At 49.8% G+C, this 13,776-nt stretch overlaps 1 protein-coding gene across 1 annotated transcript in view; it reads left to right on the top strand.

Moving 5' to 3' along the window:
- Positions 1-13,776, top strand: part of LOC117442744 (titin-like) — a gene marked incomplete at its 5' end in the record, with an annotated part of 210,055 nt that overhangs the window by 185,106 nt on the left and 11,173 nt on the right. Inside the window, 19 exon segments of the mRNA XM_071202478.1 lie at positions 73-375; positions 940-1,251; positions 1,529-1,819; positions 2,330-2,629; positions 3,408-3,713; positions 3,843-4,145; positions 4,431-4,570; positions 4,573-4,615; positions 4,618-4,730; positions 4,979-5,519; positions 5,522-5,572; positions 6,026-6,304; positions 6,471-6,770; positions 7,262-7,564; positions 9,987-10,289; positions 11,040-11,308; positions 11,981-12,296; positions 12,524-12,829; positions 13,329-13,628. Coding sequence (XP_071058579.1) covers positions 73-375; positions 940-1,251; positions 1,529-1,819; positions 2,330-2,629; positions 3,408-3,713; positions 3,843-4,145; positions 4,431-4,570; positions 4,573-4,615; positions 4,618-4,730; positions 4,979-5,519; positions 5,522-5,572; positions 6,026-6,304; positions 6,471-6,770; positions 7,262-7,564; positions 9,987-10,289; positions 11,040-11,308; positions 11,981-12,296; positions 12,524-12,829; positions 13,329-13,628 — 5,079 coding nt within the window.

Here is a 13,776-nt window from a genome sequence, read left to right as displayed (position 1 = left end):
TTTTTACCCAAGCATGTACTTTACTTCAAAGGAAGAACTCCATATGATCTTAACCACCATTCCCCTCCACAGTTCCTCCAAGTCCTCCAACTCGTCCAGACGTGGTTTCCGTGTCCGCGAACGCCATCGGCATCAAATGGGACTTGCCCTATGACGACGGCGGCAGCAAGGTGACGGGCTACTGGATCGAGAAGAAGGAGAGGAACACCATCCTGTGGGTGAGGGAGAACAAGCTGCCCTGCCTGGAGTGCCACTACAAGGTGTCCAACCTGATCGAGGGCCTGGAGTACCAGTTCAGGGCCTACGCCATGAACATCTCCGGATTCAGCAAGGCCGGCGAGGCTTCCCGACCCGTGGTGGCCCTCAATCCTGTTGGTGAGGAAACGTTAATGTCTTCTCTACGTCAATGCCAGGTCGTTCAGCATGTGCACCAACAGACTTGGTCAGCCAAGAGCTTCTACCGTACTTTCCGGACTATAATGCGCACCGGCATATGAGCCGCAGCAGCTAAACTGTCCGTCTGTCTTGCTCTCGTTCTGTCTCTCGGTTCCACTTTTACTTTGGCGCGCTACCTGTCTCACTCTTTTCCGGCCTCCAGCTTTTCCTGCTGGAGCCCGCCGCTTAAAGGTGGCGGGCGCGGACCGGTCATAGAGCCCGTAGTGTTAAAGGTGGTTAATTTTACCTGTAAAACCCATAGATCTAGGAGGTTCCCTAGTGGCCGTTAGCTGGACACAGAAAAATGGGGGAAAAAGTTGCGGCTTATAGTCCGAAAAGTACGGTATATCTGAAACAATGGGAAACATGATACTCCTCAGGGCACCAGTACGCATCTGACCTGCATTTAGTCGTCTCAGTACTCAAGTTGAATCTAATCTAATCACGAATCTTATCTTAAAGGCTTTGTAGTTAAAGCTTAATGACCCCTCTTCTCCATCTCAGATCCTCCCGGTAAACCCGAGGTGACGGACATCACTCGCAACTCAGTGTCGCTGTGCTGGACCATCCCGTCCAACGACGGCGGCAGCAAGATCGTGGGCTACGTGGTGGAGAGGAAAGTCCACAGCACGGACGAGTGGGACGACAACCGCTGGCTTAAGTGCAACTACACCACCATCAGCGAGAACTACTTCACCGTCACCAACCTGGGAGAGGGAGAGACCTTCGAGTACCGCGTCATCGCCAAGAATGCGGCCGGCGTCCACAGCGCAGCCTCCGAGATCACCGGACCGGTCACATGCAAGGATGAATACTGTGAGTACAAGAGCTATGAAACCTGTAGGTTCTCATTGTTTAAGCTCCCAGGGGCATACACTGAAGACCAGTCATGATGCAGCAGCTATGATGGTAGCATAGCTCTCAACAAACCAAACAGGCATTTTAAAGTTGTTACAAATCACCATCATGATTAAGTGATCTTGCATTATTTTGATCTGGTTTTTGTAAATAAATCTCAGCAAAATGTTATTCTTTCCTCCTGATGATATTGCAGCAATATTGGAATAACCTCTGATTGTGGCTTCTGTTGCAGCTCCTCCTAAAGCTGAGCTGGACAGTAAGCTGGTGGGTGAGACCGTCATCATCAACGCCGGCTCAGACCTGGTTCTGGACGGCGCCGTGGGCGGGAAACCCGAGCCCACCGTGTTCTGGTCCAAGGGCGACAAGATGCTGGAGCTGGGAGAGAAATACTCCCTGACCTACACCGCCACCAGAGCCATGGCCGTCGTCAAGAGCTGCGACCGCTACGACACGGGAAGATACGTCCTGACCGCGAAGAACGCCAACGGACTGAAGACCGCCGTCGTCAACGTCAAAGTCCTGGGTGAGCAGACGGGAAAATGAACTGTAAACATTATTAAATAACTCTGTTGGCTCCTAACGATCAGATTCAGATTAAAAATACAAAATATATTCAACACATTCTTTATCGTGTACTATTAGAGGTAAATATATACTTAGTTCATCATTTAGAGAAACTACAAACAGGTAGGTCATTAGTGCATCTCATATATAATCCTGTAACAGAAGGTGTTATCGTGCATTATGAGGTCCTTTAGCACTTAAGTTCTCTCTGATGCTAATTAGGGTTCCTGCAAAGCCATAAAAAGGCTTCAAAGGTTCAAAGAAACATTTCATTCTTAATATAGTCGCCTTAACGAGTATCAACATGCCTTCAAGTCTTAACAATGATGAAACCTGGAAAGTCTACATCTTGAGTCTAACTCACTGGAGTGTTTCTAATCGTGGGCGTTCCTGCTGGACTCGGTCCTCCGCTGAGCAGCCGTAGACATATGAACTAAACTCTGACGTAACTCCGCCCCTCCCCCTGCAGACACCCCCGGAGCGCCGGCCGAGAGCATCACCATCAGCAGGGTGACGGAGGAGAAGTGCTCCGTGTCCTGGAAGATTCCCCTGGAGGACGGCGGAGACATCGTCACGCACTACATCGTGGAGCGCCGCGAAACCAGCCGCCTCAACTGGGTGCTCATGGAGACGGAGTGCAAGACGCTGGCCTGCGTCAGCAGCCACCTCATCAAGAACAACGAGTACGTGTTCAGGGTCCGCGGAGTCAACAAGTTCGGAGTCGGAGTTCCTCTGGAGTCCGAGCCCGTCCGAGCCAGGAACGCTTACAGTAAGTAACTCTTTTTAGGGACCAGAGGGTAAGCACGAGATGCTACAACTGCATTATTACATTACATTGTTATCCACAGCGACTTACAATAAGTACATTCGACCAGGTAGACCTTTATAACGGGGTTTTGTGACAAAAACAAGGTAAATGATTGAAAATAAGATGGTGGAAAATATCAGGTTTTGGAAAACAGACATAGAAGGACACGGGTCATTGAAAGTGCTTGACTTTGGGGGAGTCTGGCCTGGAAAGGGTCTTGACTTTGGGGGAGTCTGGCCTGGAAAGGGTCTTGACTTTGGGGGAGTCTGGCCTGGAAAGGGTCTTGACTTTGGGGGAGTCTGGCCTGGAAAGGGTCTTGACTTTGGGGGAGTCTGGCCTGGAAAGGGTCTTGACTTTGGGGGAGTCTGGCCTGGAAAGGGTCTTGACTTTGGGGGAGTCTGGCCTGGAAAGGGTCTTGACTTTGAAGTTTGAGAAGGTCTGGAAACCCTGCAGGATGAATGAATACACAGGGAGTGATCATTTCAGCTATTGCATTCATACATTCCAGTTATTTAGGAATGAATGTTTTTGATTCATCTTAATTTCATCGGTTTATAAAACGTAAAAGTTAAGATTCATATTTTAAGATATTAGCAAAAAAACAACAAAATGTTTTCAGATGAATATTCAGTATTCTGAATTCCAGGTTTAAAATGCTCCCATGTTTAATCCCACGCTGTGCATGGACAGGAAGTAGATGTGTGGTTTCCATGACTCTGACCCCCCCCTCTCCCTGCAGCCATCACGTCTCAGCCGGGCACTCCGGAGGTGACGGCGGTGGCCAAAGAGCACGTGGTCATCGAGTGGCTGAAGCCCGAGACGGACGGAGGCAGCGAGATCAAGACGTACCTGGTGGACAAGCGAGAGAAGAGCAGCACCAGGTGGACGCGGGTGAACAAGAACTACACGATCTACGACACCCGTCTGAAGATCGCCGGGCTGCTGGAGGGCAGCGAGTACCAGTTCAGGGTGACGGCAGTCAACGCTGCTGGAGACAGCACGCCGAGCGACGCCTCGCCCTACATCCTCTGCAAAGACCCCACATGTAAGAGGCAATAGAATCCTTTCATTGTCCATGTACAATGAAAGAAAGAAAAGCTTCTGCAAACATGTCCCAACTTAGGATCAACAAAGTACTTTGAAAAGCTTTATTGATGGCTCTGCTTCCCCACAGACACGCCGGCTACCCCCTCCATGCCTCGCATCACGGACACCACGAAGCACAGCATCAGCATGAAGTGGACGCGCCCGATGTACGACGGCGGCAGCGACGTCAGCGGCTACGTGGTGGAGATCCTGGAGGAAGGGACGGAGCAGTGGTACCGCGCCACCGCCAAGGCCCTGAAGACCAATGAGTACGTGGCCGCCGGACTCGCCTCCAACAAGAGGTACCGCTTCAGAGTCGCCGCCATCAACAGCAAGGGAACCGGAGAGTTCAGCGAGGCCAGCGCCGAGGTGGAGCCGCTGGAGAGGATCGGTGAGTCAGGGAAACAAGTCTTCACATTACGACACAAAGACACTTCACACTGAAGTAGACACCGTCCGTTTTGCACATGTCACTTCTCCGAGCAAATGAAGTTATTATTAAACATCGTGTGGTTAACCTCGCCTTTCTCTGGAAGTGAGAGGTTGATAGAGCCAGGGACTCTTAGCAATGTAACAGCATTAACGGTCTTATGGGAAGTTCAAACAGTAAGACGAGTGGAAATGCCCAAGAGCACTAGGATACTTTATTATTACTGACTTCCTCAATCTTCTGCAGAGGTCCCGGACCTGGAGCTGTCGGACGACCTGAAGAAGACGGTGTGTCTGCGTGCCGGTGGGACGCTGCGCCTGGTGGTGTTCGTCAACGGCCGCCCCGCCCCGGTGATTTCCTGGAGGAAGACGGGGGTTGAGCTGCAGAAACCGTGGGACACATCGAGAACACGGAAAGCTACACCGCCCTGACGGGGAGAAGGTCAACCGCTACGACTCCGGGAAATACATCGTGGAGGCGGAGAACCCGTCGGGAAAGAAGAGCGTCGTCGTCCTCGTCAAAGTCTACGGTACGACACAGAGCGGCGTCCCACAGGGAGACATGTTATTCTGGGTTTAATTAACTTTTGAAACGGGAAGTTGCTGAGAAATGAAAAGACATCTAGCCGTAAGACGACGTATTGTGTTCCTGTAGTCCTGGAGTAGACCCCGGAATCAGAGTCTTTTTAAAAAGGAATATTGAGATCCTGGAAGAGTCTTAAATAAACATGTAATACAAAGTCAAATCAATCTTCCTAAAGACTGTAACCTAACATCTCCCCCCCCCCCCTGCAGACACGCCCGGCCCCCCCCAGCTCTGTGAACGTGAAGGACTACACCAAGGAGTCGGTGGTGATCACCTGGGACGTTCCCAGCATGGACGGCGGCGCCCACGTCAGCAACTACATCGTGGAGAAGCGCGAGGCCAGCATGAAGTCTTACAAGACGGTGACCACGGAGTGCAGGAAAACGCTGCTCCGCATCACCGGGGTGGAGGAGGGCGTGCACTACTTCTTCAGAGTGCTGCCGGAGAACATCTACGGCGTGGGCGAGGCCTGCGAGACCCTGGAGGCGGTGCTGGTGTGCGAGGTGCCGTCGGTGCCGCTCGACCTGCAGCTGGTGAACGTCACCAAGTCGTCGGCCACGCTGCGCTGGGAGCGGCCGCTGCACGACGGAGGAAGCCGCATCAACGGCTTCTCCATCGAGGCGTGCAAGGTGGGATCGGAGAGGTGGACCGCGGTGGCCTCCGTGAAGGCGTCGGCGTCTCAGCACACCGTCACCGCGCTCACCGAGAACGACCAGTACCTGTTCAGGGTCAGAGCCACTAACAGCAGGGGGCCAGTGAGCCATGGACACCGTCACCCCCGTCAACCATCCAGGACATCAAGGGTGAGACATCTCGTTACAGAACTGGGACGTGGCTATAACCTGGAAAAAGCTTAAATAGTATTAAAAGTGATTTCATTAATTGGTTAAAATGTCTTGAATCAAATTATTAATAAATTGGAGCTAGGGTTATTATCTATTGTTTTCTATTCATTGCTTCTGTCTTTAACGTTACGCAGGTTTCGACTTGTACATTTTATTTTGATTAGCATTTTAAAAAGTTTTAAATATAATGTAATCTGGACTGTAGGAATACTGACTCAGCAGAACCTGATCCTTTTACCAACTTTTAGTCGTTGGGACTGCAAACAAATACAATATGTGGATGATATGGATATTTATATTCTAGTTATATATTTACAACCTGTCCAACTCCTGGCCGTGCACGTCTTTGTTGCACCACCATCCCTAACAGATAGACCAGCTGACTATAACCCCCTCTCTCTTTGCGTCTAGTGATGCCAAAGATCGACATGACCAGCATCCCTCAGAAGATCGTGTACGTTCACCGGGGGAAACCCATCGAGCTGAACCTGCCCGTGGTGGCCCAGCCGCTGCCCGTCTGCTCCTGGTCCTTCTCCGGAGAGAAGCTGAAGGACAGCCTCGACCGCATCAAGATCGACGGCAGCCGGCTGACGGTGCGCGACACGACCATCAACGACACCGGGGACTACGCCCTGGAGGTGAAGAACGCCCTGGGCAAAGCCAGAGAGGTCATCAAGGTCATCATCCTCGGTAAGAGACACTGAATATCAAAATATATCTTTCGTGGTAGAGATTTAGATTTACTAAATTAATTCTTTTTTTGTTTTGTGTCTCCAAACATTTATATACTCATTTATATTTATTATTAAATGAAGTGCACATCATTAAATATCCCATTCCTCCGGTGTCCCCTCAGATAAGCCCGGCGTCCCGGTGGGCCCGGTCCGGATCGAGGAGGTGGACGGGCTGTCGGTGACGACCAGCTGGGATCCTCCGGAGAAAGACGGCGGAGCCAACGTGACGGGCTACGTGGTGGAGCAGCGCGACGCCCACCGGCCCGGCTGGTTCACCGTGTCCGAGTCCGTGACCCGGCCCTGCTACAAGTTCTCCCGCCTCTCCGAGGGAACCGAGTACGTGTTCCGCGTCGCCGCCATGAACCGCTTCGGAGTCGGAAGGTTCCTGCAGTCGGAGGTGGTCGAGAACAAGAGCCCCAAGAGTGAGTCCATCTCAATCTTTCCTCCTGGAATACACGTCTTATTGAGGGCTTCCTGTTGGAGTCGAGGGTTATTTATCACGGGACTGTAGTTTCTTTAGATACTCAAGAGAAAACAACAAATAAACACTAGAGAACAACAACAACAACAACAACAACAACCAGTTAGCAGTTAAAACCTTTTTGATCATGGTTTTAAGTAAACGTACAGGTACAAAAAGGGAGTATTTTGTATTTTGTATAAATGGCTTCAAATCCAGCTTCACAGTTAAGATACAAGCTCTTCGGGACAGTTTTCCTCGTCCCTGCTGCCCTATATTAATGTTCACCTTGATTTAAATGCAACACATAATAAATGAAGGGAAAAAACGAGTAATTTGCAATCACAGTTTGAGTTTGAAGTCTCTCGATAACTGTTTGTTTTTAGCAGATTTCCAAATGGCAGTTTTAAACCACGACTTTGAGCTTGAACTAAACCCCCGTTCCCCCCACAGCGATCCCCGGCGCCCCCAGCCAGCCGGAGGTCCTGGATGTGACCCACGAGGGCATGACGCTCACGTGGTTCGCCCCCGAGGACAACGGCGGCTCCACCATCGCCGGATACATCATCGAGCGCAAGGAGGCGCAGTCGGAGCGCTGGATGAAGATCAGCAAGAACCCGGTCACCATGACGCGGTTCCGCTCCTCCGCGCTCATCGAGGGCCAGGAGTACGAGCACCGCGTCACCGCCATCAACTCCCGGGGCGAGGGGAAGCACAGCGAGGCCTCCGAGATCACCGTGGCCATGGACCCCATCGGTACGGGAAGAAATCAGCATCATTTACTTCTTGTGTTATAACTAGAGAGCCTTTCCATACGCAACCCTCTAATGCCTCAGTGTATTAGCAGTATTCTCCCCACCTGGGTTACTATGTAAATACCCTCTAATGCCTCAGTGTATTAGCAGTATTCTCCCCACCTGGGTTACTATGTAAATACCCTCTAATGCCTCAGTGTATTAGCAGTATTCTCCCCACCTGGGTTACTATGTAAATACCCTCTAATGCCTCAGTGTATTAGCAGTATTCTCCCCACCTGGGTTACTATGTAAACACCCTCTAATGCCTCAGTGTATTAGCAGTATTCTCCCCACCTGGGTTACTATGTAAATACCCTCTAATGCCTCAGTGTATTAGCAGTATTCTCCTCACCTGAGTTACTATGTAAATACCCTCTAATGCCTCAGTGTATTAGCAGTATTCTCCTCACCTGGGTTACTATGTAAATACCCTCTAATGCCTCAGGGTATTAGCAGTATTCTCCTCACCTGAGTTACTATGTAAATACCCTCTAATGCCTCAGTGTATTAGCAGTATTCTCCTCACCTGAGTTACTATGTAAATACCCTCTAATGCCTCGGTGTATTAGCAGTATTCTCCCCACCTGAGTTACTATGTAATTACCCTCCAATGCCTCGGTGTATTAGCAGTATTCTCCCCACCTGAGTTACTATGTAAATACCCTCTAATGCCTCAGCGTATTAGCAGTATTCTACCCACCTGAGTTACTATGTAAATACCCTCTAATGCCTCAGTGTATTAGCAGTATTCTCCCCACCTGAGTTACTATGTAAATACCCTCTAATGCCTCAGCGTATTAGCAGTATTCTACCCACCTGGGTTACTATGTAAATACCCTCTAATGCCTCAGTGTATTAGCAGTATTCTCCCCACCTGGGTTACTATGTAAATACCTTCTAATGCCTCAGTGTATTAGCAGTATTCTCCCCACCTGGGTTACTATGTGAATACCCTCTAATGCCTCAGTGTATTAGCAGTATTCTCCCCACCTGGGTTACTATGTAAATACCCTCTAATGCCTCAGTGTATTAGCAGTATTCTCCCCACCTGGGTTACTATGTTAATACCCTCTAATGCCTCAGTGTATTAGCAGTATTCTCTCCACCTGGGTTACTATGTAAATACCCTCTAATGCCTCAGTGTATTAGCAGCATTCTCCTCACCTGGGTTACTATGTAAATACCCTCTAATGCCTCAGTGTATTAGCAGTATTCTCCTCACCTGGGTTACTATGTAAATACCCTCTAATGCCTCAGTGTATTAGCAGTATTCTCCCCACCTGGGTTACTATGTAAATACCCTCTAATGCCTCAGTGTATTAGCAGTATTCTCCTCACCTGGGTTACTATGTAAATACCCTCTAATGCCTCAGTGTATTAGCAGTATTCTCCTCACCTGAGTTACTATGTAAATACCCTCTAATGCCTCAGTGTATTAGCAGTATTCTCCTCACCTGGGTTACTATGTAAATACCCTCTAATGCCTCAGTGTATTAGCAGTATTCTCCTCACCTGGGTTACTATGTAAATACCCTCTAATGCCTCAGTGTATTAGCAGTATTCTCCCCACCTGGGTTACTATGTAAATACCCTCTAATGCCTCAGTGTATTAGCAGTATTCTCCTCACCTGGGTTACTATGTAAATACCCTCTAATGCCTCAGTGTATTAGCAGTATTCTCCTCACCTGAGTTACTATGTAAATACCCTCTAATGCCTCAGTGTATTAGCAGTATTCTCCTCACCTGGGTTACTATGTAAATACCCTCTAATGCCTCAGTGTAGCAGTATTTTCCCCACCTGGGTTACTATGTAAATACCCTCTAATGCCTCAGTGTATTAGCAGTATTCTCCCCACCTGTGTTGCTATGTAAATACCCTCTAATGCCTCAGTGTATTAGTAGTATTCTCCTCACCTGGGTTACTATGTAAATACCCTCTAATGCCTCAGTGTATTAGCAGTATTCTCCCCACCTGTGTTGCTATGTAAATACCCTCTAATGCCTCAGTGTATTAGCAGTATTCTCCCCACCTGGGTTACTATGTAAATACCCTCTAATGCCTCAGTGTATTAGCAGTATTCTCCTCACCTGGGTTACTATGTAAATACCCTCTAATGCCTCAGTGTATTAGCAGTATTCTCCCCACCTGTGTTGCTATGTAAATACCCTCTAATGCCTCAGTGTATTAGCAGTATTCTCCCCACCTGGGTTACTATGTAAATACCCTCTAATGCCTCAGTGTATTAACAGTATTCTCCTCACCTGGGTTACTATGTAAATACCCTCTAATGCCTCAGTGTAGCAGTATTTTCCCCACCTGGGTTACTATGTTAATACCCTCTAATGCCTCAGTGTATTAACAGTCTTCTCTGTGTCTCAGACCCCCCTGGAGCTCCTCTCCGCCCCACCGTCACAGACACCACCCGCTCCTCGGTGTCTCTGGCCTGGCAGCCGCCGGAGGAGGAGGGCGGCGCCACCGTCACCGGGTACTTCATCGAGATGCAGAAGGTGGACCAGGTGGAGTGGACCCTGTGCAACACCACCCCCACCAAGATCTGCGAGTACACCCTCACTCACATGCCTCAGAGCGCCGAGTACAAGTTCAGAGTCATCGCCTGCAACCCTGGAGGAACCGGGGAGGCAGCCGAGGTGCCGGGGGTGGTGAAGGTCCAGGAGATGCTGGGTGAGCGGAGCCCAGATCCATGAACATGTGCCCCTCTGTAGAGACCTCTGTCTCTAACATGTCTCTACCTCTAGTGCCCCTCTGGAGAGACCTCTGTCTCTAACATGTCTCTACCTCCAGAGCCCCTCTGTAGAGACCTCTGTCTCTAACATGTCTCTACCTCTAGTGCCCCTCTGGAGAGACCTCTGTCTCTAACATGTCTCTACCTCTAGTGCCCCTCTGGAGAGACCTCTGTCTCTAACATGTCTCTACCTCCAGAGCCCCTCTGTAGAGACCTCTGTCTCTAACATGTCTCTACCTCTAGTGCCCCTCTGTAGAGACCTCTGTCTCTAACATGTCTCTACCTCTAGTGCCCCTCTGTAGAGACCTCTGTCTCTAACATGTCTCTACCTCCAGAGCCCCTCTGTAGAGACCTCTGTCTCTAACATGTCTCTACCTCCAGAGCCCCTCTGTCTCTAACATGTCTCTACCTCCAGAGCCCCTCTGTAGAGACCTCTGTCTCTAACATGTCTCTACCTCCAGAGCCCCTCTGTAGAGACCTCTGTCTCTAACATGTCTCTACCTCCAGAGCCCCTCTGTAGAGACCTCTGTCTCTAACATGTCTCTACCTCCAGAGCCCCTCTGTAGAGCCCCTCTGTCTCTAACATGTCTCTACCTCCAGAGCCCCTCTGTAGAGACCTCTGTCTCTAACATATCGCCCTGAGATATTGCCTCTTATGTAAACGTGCGTGTAATCCGTGTTCCCTGCAGGCTACCCCGAGTGCGAGCTGGATGCTAAGTACGAGGAGGGCTACGTGGTGCGGCAGGGCGGCGTCATCCGCCTGTCCGTGCCCATCAGAGGGAAACCCATCCCGTCCTGCAAGTGGACGAAGGACGGCCGCGACATCGCCCACCGCGCCATGATCGCCTCCAACGACGACGTCACCGAGCTGGTGATCAAAGAGGCGCACAAAGACGACACGGGCTCCTACGACCTGGTGCTGGAGAACAAGTGCGGCAAGAAGGCCGTCTACATCAAGGTGAGGGGGCACGCTGACCCTGGGGGGGGCTACAGGGTTATTATGGGATATATCGCCCCTAACCAACTATAGTCCCACATTGTGAAGAACCCCAAACCCACTTCTTCCCTGGCATGTCACCCATGTTGGGAAACAACGCAAACGATTTCCTGGATTATAACCAAATATAATTAAAGCCAATTCTTCACCAGACGTACAGAAAGATATAACCCCCAAATAAAACCAACTAATTCCCTAAATAATAACCAATTCCAACGTTATCTATAAAGGAGAAAACCCCGACTAAAACTACAACCAAACATATCCCAATTTAGAGAAAATGTATAACCCAAAATAAACCAAGTATATATTCCTAGATTATCGTTAGTTATCGTCTCTGGTGTTTATTTTATTCTTTGTACTTTGATTTATTTGAAACCTTCGCTGTGTAGGTGCAGTGTGAGGCCTTTACACGCCACGGGGACTATACATGACATGAAGTCGAAGCTAAAAAAACACTTTTAATCGTTATTAAAATGTCTTATGTTACAAAATGAATCGCCCGTTGTTCAAACAGCTTCAGGCTGTGGTGGTGTGTGTATCGTTGTTATGAGAGTGTGTGAAGTTGCTCTATGGATAAACTAAAGCGTTGTCTGTAGATGTTATTGAACGTTTCCCCCCCCCCCCCCTCAGGTGAAGGTGATCGGCCGCCCCGATGTTCCTGAAGGTCCTCTGGAGTACGACGACATCCAGGTGCGCTCAGTGCGCGTCAGCTGGAGGCCGCCTTCAGACGACGGAGGATCCGACATCCTGGGCTACGTGGTGGAGAGGAGGGAGGTGCCGAAGGCCGCCTGGTGCACCGTGGACTCCCGGGTCACCGAGACCTCTCTGGTGGTGAAGGGTCTGAAGGAGAACGTGCAGTACCACTTCAGGATCTCTGCGGAGAACCAGTTCGGCATCAGCAGGTGTCTGAAGTCCGAGGAGGCCGTCACGCCCAAAACGCCTCTGTGTGAGTATCTGTTCAGATTCATTCTTTAGTCGCCATGTAGTCCTTACTTTGTACTTCCCTGTCTTCCACAACACTTTATGATGTATTATTGTAATACAGTTGTACAGGAAAGCTTCATCTCTAATGTAAAGCTCCAAGAATTCAGGTCCCTGTTTTACATTTGGACAGATATCTTGAGTTATAAGCTGTTCTTAAAGATTTCACTCACACCTAATATCCCCCTCCAGGCCCACCAGAGCCCCCCAGCAACCCCCCGGAGATCATGGAGGTCACCAAGACCACGGTGGCCCTGTCCTGGACTCGGCCGAGGGACGACGGCGGCTCCAGAGTCACCGGCTACTACGTGGAGAGGAGGGAGGTGTCCACGGAGAAGTGGGTCCGCCACAACAAGACCCACATCACCACCACCATGTACAACGTCTCCGGACTCATCCCCGACGCAGAGTACATGTTCAGGGTGGTCGCGCAGAACGACATCGGCAAGAGCGAGGCCGGACCCCCCTCGGAGTCCGTGGTCTGCAAGGATCCATTCGGTGAGACCACGGGACGGGGGTGTTTCTGCAGGAATTCACTCAGATTCGTCTTTGTGCAACACCGGAGAGAAATCGTCCTATTCTTATTTTATTTCTTATTTGCAGATGTTTTAGATTGTGACAGAATACATAATATTAACGTCACGCTTGTGGAAGAAAATCTTTCTTTATTTAAGACAAAACTTGCAGAGTTTAGAATCAAAGGTCTATTTGCTGGATTGCAATCAAGGGCAGACCGTTTTCCAGAATGTTCCCACAAATCCTGGCGCTTTTGATGACAGCAGGCGCCTCCAATACGTGTTAGAGGTTTTTTCTTAATCACATAAAGTATATAAGGTTTTGGAAAAGGGCATATTTCCAGTATGGGCAGCCATAAGCTTCCCTAAGGCTGTGTTTTGTGTTTATGTTCATTTAAGTGGAATCGTGGGTTTCTGTAGAACTGGTTTTACATACACGTCTTTCCACGAGTTCTAATCTGCTCCCCTCTGTGTCCCTGCAGACAAACCCAGCCAGCCCGGTGAGATCGACATCATCTCCATCACCAAAGACTGCATCACCATCCACTGGCTGCGGCCCGAGCTCGACGGAGGCAAAGAGATCCTCGGCTACTGGATCGAGTTCCGGGAGGCCGGAGAGAGCGCCTGGAAGAAGTGCACCAAGGAGCGCTCCAAGGACCGGCAGTTCACCATGGGCGGCCTGATGGAGGCCACCGAGTACGAGTTCAGGATCTTCGCCGAGAACGAGACCGGACTCAGCCGACCCCGCCGCACGCCCATGGGCATCAAGACCAAGCTGAGCGGTGAGCGGACGCAGGAGCTTTTATGAGATTTCTAGGCCCCTAAAATATTGTTTGATAATGTTTTGAAAGTTTATTTTGTTCAGGAATGAAAATACAATCTGGAAAAGTGAATACAGAAAAGATAACTCGGCCTGTAATCCTGGGGTGA

This window comes from Pseudochaenichthys georgianus, unplaced genomic scaffold (genome assembly GCF_902827115.2).
Source record: "Pseudochaenichthys georgianus unplaced genomic scaffold, fPseGeo1.2 scaffold_465_arrow_ctg1, whole genome shotgun sequence".
Lineage (NCBI taxonomy): Eukaryota > Metazoa > Chordata > Actinopteri > Perciformes > Channichthyidae > Pseudochaenichthys > Pseudochaenichthys georgianus.
The sequence above is the reverse complement of the archived record's forward strand: the minus strand, read 5'-3'. Positions and strand labels throughout refer to the sequence as shown.